This window comes from Pogona vitticeps, chromosome 3 (assembly GCF_051106095.1).
Source record: "Pogona vitticeps strain Pit_001003342236 chromosome 3, PviZW2.1, whole genome shotgun sequence".
Taxonomy (NCBI): domain Eukaryota; kingdom Metazoa; phylum Chordata; class Lepidosauria; order Squamata; family Agamidae; genus Pogona; species Pogona vitticeps.
This window is the reverse complement of record NC_135785.1, coordinates 103,947,241-103,955,664: the sequence shown is the minus strand read 5'-3', so window position 1 is coordinate 103,955,664 and position 8,424 is coordinate 103,947,241. Positions and strand designations below refer to the sequence as shown.

Genomic DNA, 8,424 nt, shown 5'->3' with positions numbered 1-8,424 from the left:
GACTTATTCCGGTAAGCTGCCGAGATAGAATTACTGATATAACACTTAATGGCAATATATCCCTACTTTTTATATTGTGTGCTACATGATATTTAAAGTTAATATTTTAGCGATATTTTATTTTTATAATATAGTATAGATTTATGGCAAATTGAAGGTGTATTTTTCTCCTCTTTGTTTCTAGCCTGACTATATGTTTTGTGCTTAAAATATATATAAACTCTTCTGGTAGACAACACCCAAGTGATCTGTAAAGGATATTCTGAATTCAAAATACAGTGATTACAAATCTATAATCAATAAAAAATATATATGGCAGAAGATGTGTATGGATTTATTTTATTTTGAACAAAACAACTGCTTGAGCTTCATCTCTTCTGAGATTCAATGGGATCTGGCTTTTTCAGTAGCCAGTATTCACATGTATATTATAGAGGGGAGAGCTTGAAAGGGAACGGTGATTTGGGGGGAGGTCTGTGCTTTTATAGAGCTTGGGACTAGTTACAAGCAGGGATGTACAAGTAACATCTGATTGGGCCTGTATCCAACTATAATTGATGTACAATTTAGATGGTTTGGAGATGGTCTGAACCAGGTTGCTCTTAGGTCCGTGCGTATGTTTTCATGTTTCCAGTTTTGAGAGGGACTGCAAAGGAGGAAAATGAAAGGCTACCCCTTGAACTAGAGAGTGCTGCACAGCACCATCTGTTTTGGGAGTGCAGTAGCCCTTCAGTGTGTAGGCAAAATTCCTACCAGCCTCTTTCTTTCATTCCTTCCCCAGGAGCCACACATTCTGCTCCTCGCCCACAGTTTGCTACCTTGAAGGAAAAAAGGAAGAAAATCTCCCAACACAGTCCATCTTAAAAGAGATGCAGCACCCTCTCTTTTCATACTTGCATGCAAAATGGCTGCTTGGTTGAGTGGATGGGAATATTTAGAGTCTCATGAGATCCATCCGAGTTTTCTCAAAACAACTGTAATTTTCAGTGGAGGTTTTGGTTTTCAGTGAGGCTTCAGTCTTCCGCTGTCAATCTTCTTCTACTTTGGCGCTTCCTTCTTTTGTTACAGCAAACTGGCATCAAGCATTTTTTTTCACATTTAAGCATTTTTAATCCATAATAAAGCAAACTTCAGTGACTTGTGTGGCATATGATCTGATCCAAGAGTGTCTGGGGGCTTCTTGAATTGCCCTGTAGTGCATACAATTATTTTTTATTAGATTTTTATAACACACAAGTAATTGCAAAGCATTCTTCTGGGTGGTTAACAAACAATTAAGGCCAAAGCAGTACAACAATAAATTAAACAATAGCAACGATAATACAATGAAAATACAAGAATAAATCAAATCAAATCCTGTATCATAAGGCAAATGAACCAAGAACATCAACCCACAACTGGACACACAGAAAAGTAGGCAGGTTCATGTGAAGATGCCATTAAAAGCCTCTGTAAAGAGCACTGTCTTGAACAACCTCTTAAAGGTAGGCAGGGAGTCTGGAATCTGGAAAATTGTCTCAAGAGTGAAGGCTACTAGGAAATCACACCAGGCAGTCTTCATGGAGGAGCATGAAAAATGTGCAGATTTCTTACCTGTAACTGCGATTCTTCAAGTGGTATTCAATTGGTGTAAATTGATACCAATGAGTTCCTTCTGTGCCTGCACAGATGTCTTTGGAATATTCCAGAGCCTAAAAAGAATAAGAATAAGAATAAAGGAAAAATTTTTTTTAAAAAAAATCTGTTTAAGATGGTATTTGACTCCTGTAAAATTGAATATAATAAATTCAGCATACCCCAAAGCTTGTTGGAAATGTGATGAGGAAATTGGTACATATTATCATATGTGGTGGGATTGCAAAAAGGTTGAGAAATTTTTGAAATTAATTTTTAAGGAAATATGTGATATATTTGGAAAAGGTATCGAATTTAATGCTAAAATTGGTTTATTGTCAATTTTTGACAATGTAGATTTGGATTATTACTCGAAGGAATTGACCAACAATTTAAGACAAGTGCTAGAATATTAATAGCTAGATTTTGGAAAGACAAAAAAAATGATATTAAATTAGAAGATTGGTATAGTGAAGTATGAAGGGATGTGGTGGCGCTGCAGGCTAAACCGCAGAAGCCTTTGCTGCAGGGTCAGAAGACCAAGCAGTCGTAAGATCAAATCCACGCGACGGAGTGAGCGCCCATCGCTTGTCCCAGCTCCCGCCAACCTAGCGGTTCGAAAGCATGCAAATGCGAGTAGATAAATAGGGACCACCTCGGTGGGAAGGTAACAGCGTTCCGTGTCTAAGTCGCACTGGCCATGTGACCCTGGAAGATTGTCTTCGGACAAAACGCTGGCTCTATGGCTTGGAAATGGGGATGAGCACCGCCCCCTACAGTCGAACACGACTGGACAAAAATTGTCAAGGGGAACTTTTACTTTTACCTTTTATAGTGAAGTATGGGACATTGCATTAAATGATAAATTGACTACTGAACTTAAGATGAAAAGAAGGGAAATGAATTCTAATATTTTTATACTATTTGGGGTAGATTTCTTGAATTTGTATTAGTGAAAGGAAAGGGGAAAGCCTCTAAACAACAATATATACAGTTTTGGAAAGGAAATCTGCAATAAAAATTGTTCAATGGGGTCCTGTGGGTATGGGGTTCACGTTAGAATGTAGTCTTAAACAGCACTATTATTTGTATTTTGTTGTTGTAATTGTTTTTGTCTTAAAATAAAAAATATACAGAGCCTAAAAAGTCCATTAAACCACACCCTCGCCACAGCACATGCTCCTTTCTCTCTCTCTCTCAAAATTAACCACCACAGAGTTGAGTATCAGCAGCTTTCCTCTGTGACATCAAATGACCAAGAGAATGAACTTACATGCTTCACCATGGTTACTGTGGATGATGCAACTGACACAATAGTATGCCCTGAGCAGGAGAGTCAGTAATCGCCTGGTGGGCAGTTTTCTCCTGAAGCACATTTGGAGTGCTTGTAACTGCCCTCCTTTACTTAAAAAGGCAGAGCTTAGCCAAAGTCCACCCTCTTCCTCTTTCAAAGCTTTCCAGGGGCTGCTGACCATCCACTTCCTTTTAAGGCTTTGCTAGAGGTCTCAGGAATGCCAAAGGATGCCCTGGTGACAATCAAATATGGGCCCTACAAGAGCTGCGGTATGGTGGAACACAGGACTTTCCGACTGGAGGGTTTGCAAGGTACCTAGCATGCCTGGCCAGATCAGCTCCACGCTGAGGAAAAGAAATGGAGGGAGGGGTTGGAATTAAGGGCTCAATCCCACTGACAAAAAAAAAACCCACTGGGTTTTTTATTGGGTTCTCTTAATAAAAACACAACATAAATTTTAGTGTATACACTAGATATGTGAACATGTGGAGCACTGTGCCAGGGAGCACGTTTCTCTGCTCCCTTGCCAGGGGTTCAATTTTGGCAGGGCGGGTGTAGGATCAATTCATTGGAGTCAGTTCCATATATGTGGAACACCTCACCTACTTTTTAAAATTCCTGTTGCCAAATAAGGGGAATTGGGAGGAGGGAAAGCACCAAGCTGGCTGAAAAAGCTGGTGCCCACCCAATCATCCCTTCACTTACTTGGTTGCCCCATTTGCTCAATGCTCTCCCAGCCACTCACCAGGTTACCCTCCACCCTTCCTGTCACCCCTCTCACTGGTTGCCCCCTTGGCTCTTGCCCCTTCATCCCTTCACCAGTCTGGTCTCACCCTCTTGTTCGCCAAAGAAAAGCAAAAAGCAAAATGTGCTGCTTGCATACCTCCCCATAGTGCTTAAAGCACTCTCTAGGTGGTTTACAATTTAATTATACAAGCTACACATTCCACCCCCACCCCCAGCAATCTTGGAAGGATGGAAGGTTGAGTGAACCTCAAGCTGGTTTCTGGGGATTGAACTGAGTCATAAGTTTTGGCTGTCATTTAACCACTGCACAACAAGGCTCAACCTCACTTGCCCTCTTGCCCGCCTCCTGCTCCCCCAGGCAATTCTCCCTGCACCCTTCCACCTTCCCCTCTTGCTGCTTTCTCTCTCATCCTCCTCCCCCTCCTTTCCATTCTCCCTTCCACTTCCTCTGTCAAACCCACTTGATGTCACAAGGTGGAATTGGTGGTAATGCTGGCAGCAGGGAGCTTGAGGTGGCATCAGGAGTAGCAGCTGCAGGGTGAAAAGACCATGTGACTTTAGCTTGAATATATATAAAGATCCTTCTGCCATTTTATCCCAACAGTAAGAACAGGTCAGAAGACATGAGTGTGTGGAAGGAGGTGTTGGTAATTTCTTGCTTGGTCAGACCGGATCTCAGTCTGGCTACCCTTTGTCCAGTCCACAATTGCATCCAATCAACAGTCCAGGTTGTATACAATAGACTGGTATTAAAATTGAATATATGGCCTTATTATCTCTTCATGCAGTGTTGCAGCCAAACGCATAAATCCTTATGAGGGGGGAAATGGCATATAAATAACATAAATAAATAAAAATAATAAATCCGAGCTAGCCCATAACCATGAGGGCTCCTTTTGTTTTCCTACTGGATTATAAATTCATTTGGGAAAATGGGTGAGAAGTCAAAGATGGCCCATAATCCAAGCAAAGAGGGGTCACCCCACACCTTGGGGAAATGCTTCCCCCCCCACTCCCCTAGTTTGTAACACAAGCCACCCACGCGGAAAAACTATGTATAATTCAACAATGTGGCAGCCCAGGAGAAGACCACCTCCTATTTGCATTTTGCAAATCACACTTGCCCATTCAACCTCTCCAGAGAGCATTAAAGAGCGGGCAATGGAGTCCCTTCATAATTGTCAAATCATTTGCGGGGGGGGGGGGAGAAGAACTCAAGAGAGGCTAGCCTCATTAACTGGGCACCTTGCTGGTAGACTTCCTGTAGCTCTTCGAGAACTTAAATTAAAATTCAGCAATTAAACAAGGAGGCACAGTTGAGTGGAGTGAAACATAGGCTGCTTTAAACAAAGTGGATACATGCTAGCACTTCAAAGCACTCACAAATGTTAAATCATAAGAAACAAGACCTTTTCCAAAGATACATAGATTCAGAACAGACAAGAAATGAAGACTGCCAGCTGTAAGTTACACTTGACTTGATGGCACATTATTATATTGATTAATAACAATATGCAAGCCCATGAACATGCCTAACTGACCCTATTTCTAGGTCTTTAAGAATAACCTTAAACCATAAAAACGATTTATAGGCTCTTATTCTAGACACTAGATACACAGGTAGCCTCTGATATGAGTTGGCTAGCTCAAAGGTCTGGAGGTGAGGCATCCTCGTATTCAGATCCTATTGACCAGTTTCTACGCTCATACCTCCCCCTGCTAAATTTCTCTGTGCAGAGCAAATCTGAAGGGGCTCAGAAACATGGAAAAGAAAGCAAGGCAACAGAAAGATCATGGTGAGCACCCTGAGTGACTGGCTGTCCTTTGTCTCTAGAGAGAAAGACAATGGATTTGCATCCCAAGAGGTCAGAATTGATACCAGCACACTTCAGGCGACTTCTTCAGACCTGTAGTTGCCATCTTCATACTTTAACTTAGCTTCAGATCATGCAACTTCATCTAGCCAGAATAATTTTTAGGCTGTTGGGTCCCCCCCACCTCAAGCTAAAGAGGGGCTCTTACCATAAGACATAAGAAGACACAAGAAATTTATTTGTCATTGCACTCACAAGTGGGTGCAATGAAATGAGGTGCTCTTCCCCAAGGTAAAACTGGACAACACCACTACAAAAAAAAGTTAAAATATACACAACACTCACCATACAAATATAGATACCCCGTTTCTCCCAGCAATTAAAATTCCACCAAAAACTTATGACCCCGCATTTAAACTCAATACTGCACTTGGGTAGAAGCTGTTCTTGAATCTACTTGTCCTTGCTTTCAATGCCCTAATCTCCTTCTCGATGGTAATAGTTTAAAGAGCTGATGTCCCGGATGAGAGGAGTCTTTCAGCATGTTAGATATCTTCCTCTTACATCTGTTCTGATACAATTCTTTCAAAGAGAGCAATGAACAGCCAATGATGTTTTGGGCCTTCTTAATCACCCTTTGAATTGCCTTTACTAAAGTGATGAGAGGAGAGAAGCCATGAATTTCTCACTCCTTGCACCCTGCCACCCAAGGCGACTGCCTCATTTGGGCTATTGTTTGATCCTCAACATTAACACTTTCAGAGTATACCTGTCTTTTTTCCATAGCTGTGCTGAAAGCAGACGGACACAGAATAATTCTTGAACAAATACCATACTGGAATGAAGTGCAGCTCATAGTGAATGGAGAGACGGTATTTCAGTGCAACATCAATGACCTGGATTTTGGTAAGAACAAATGGAGTCATAGGTGTGTTCCCCTCCCATTAGGCAAACCAAGGCAATCACTTCAGGCAGCAGATGCTGGGAGACAGCCATAGCAGCCCCCCTATATAATTATGGGGGTTGCTTGCCATCCTCCTCTCTTGAAGGGCAATGTTAGGTGTTCCACACAACCCATTCTCCTCTCAGTGGTTTGCAGGAAACACTGTCTCCTCGTCAGTGGTCAAATAAGGCCCACCAGCTGGTCCAGCTGGCTTCTGTACACAGAGTGGAAGAGATGTCACCACGTCTATCTCACAGCCAACAAAACGGTCTGCTCTCAATTGGGTTCACTATGGATCTATTCATATGTTGAGGAATGCTCTTATTTTTAAGAAATGAGAAAATGGGGGTGGAAATCCACAGTTTGCCACAAGTCCCATTTGTTTTCTAAATGTTCTCTTTCTCTCAAAGGAGGTGAAGGTGTATTGGACCCGCTCTGCCAAGCAGCAAGAATAGCAGTCTTAAATGCTTACTGAATAAAGACTCAGATGCTATTTTTTTTACCCAGATATACAATAAATGAAATAAGTATGCCCTTCCATCTTCACCGTCATGTTTTGTGAGATTTGACAACATCTAAGAAAGAAAGATAAATTTTTTTCACTGGTCATTATGTCTTAAATCCTGCTTCTCAGAGTATTTCTACCAGGCCCTCTTATATCATGGCAAGCATGGGTGAAAGCACAAAGGTTGAACAAGCAGTTATTTTAACATAGAGAAGGGACACTGGCTGCTCTTGATGGCCATCTGTCGTACACTTTAGAGGGACTCCTTTCCATCCTCAAGTATTTTGTGTGTGTGTGTGTGTGTGTGTGTGTGTGTGTGTGTGTGTGTGTGTAGACTAAGAGTGTGACTTGACAGCCAATTTTTTCTAGACAAAACAGGGTCACTATGCCATTTGGGGCAATCCTTGCATCCGCATGCAAAAATGGACCATATCACACCTCAAGCAACCCTATTTGTCCCTTCTTTCTCTTTAAGGGGAGGGAGGGAGGAAGTTCTAGTATACAATATTCAGATTTTCTGATGAACAAAAAAATTTCAGCATATATTTGTACTGTAACACATTCATGTTTGCATTTACAAATTCTGAAATTGTTGAATCTCATCTTACTGCACATGTTAAATTTTTCCAAACATAAATTGAATATTTGACAAGATAAAAGACATCTGTGCCACATACCACTCTCTAAACAAACAAACAAGCAGACATTGAGAATATTCCATTTGTAATCACTTTCTACTTAGGAGAGAGATAAAATATTCAAGTACATTTCAAAAATTCCAATGAAAAGTCAAATTCTTTCAAAACTGCAAACTGCCAGTTAACTTTATCAAATACTTTTTTCAGCATCAAGTGAGATGTTGACAGGGTCAGACATTTTTAGCATTAAATGAAGTCAAATTTGTAACCATCCTTAAGTTATCTTCTCATGCCTACAGCAGAGTTTCATGAAGCCATGTTGCTTTGCTATAACATACTGGAATCTACCAGCCAGTATCACAGTGAGCATTTAAATATCAGTGTTCGATGGGATAGATTTCTATAGTTTGCATCCCTCAGATGATCTTTACTTCATTTGAGAACGGCTGAGTTAAAGCCTTCAAAAAGATAAGTTGGGAAACAGACTGCCTTAAAACATTTTTATACAAAGTCCAGGAGTCAAAATCGTTGTACTTTTAAAGAAGAAAGTGGTCATCGTGTCTACGGATCTCTTCCACTCTTATCAGAGATGTTCCGCTTCCATTGGTGTCAAGGTTTAGCCTGCAGGGTGATAGAAATAGTTTAACCACTAGGCTTTAGAGTCCCCATTAGGCATGTATCTCAATTTGGAGATTTGTGCTGCTTTGTACATACAGCACCACAGGTGCCAGGTGTCCCTTTCCTTCACCTCCCTGGTCAATGCCCCCCTTACCAGTTGAAGTGTGTTCCTCCCCTCTTTGGCTGTTCAATCAGTCCCTTGCAGAAGCATGGGTTTACCTGTCCTGCCCCCTTGTCTGAGTGGGTCATCA

The 8,424-nt window shown here is 41.3% G+C and overlaps 1 protein-coding gene and 1 long non-coding RNA gene across 2 annotated transcripts; one reads left to right on the top strand and one right to left on the bottom strand.

The window, feature by feature from the left end:
- Nucleotides 1-324: 324 nt before the first annotated feature.
- On the bottom strand, nt 325-8,176 carry LOC144588340 (uncharacterized). The gene is made up of 3 exons (XR_013543853.1): nt 8,090-8,176; nt 1,594-1,691; nt 325-1,190 (listed from the first exon to the last, which is right to left on the bottom strand). It is a non-coding gene; the product is annotated as an uncharacterized LOC144588340 (long non-coding RNA).
- On the top strand, nt 2,649-6,941 carry C3H10orf53 (chromosome 3 C10orf53 homolog). Its single transcript, XM_020796839.3, has 3 exons — nt 2,649-3,219; nt 6,256-6,375; nt 6,823-6,941. The coding sequence occupies exons 1-3, from the start codon at nt 3,126-3,128 to the stop codon at nt 6,885-6,887; spliced, it is 279 nt and encodes a 92-aa protein (XP_020652498.2). The 5' UTR covers nt 2,649-3,125; the 3' UTR covers nt 6,888-6,941.
- Nucleotides 8,177-8,424: the final 248 nt, after the last annotated feature.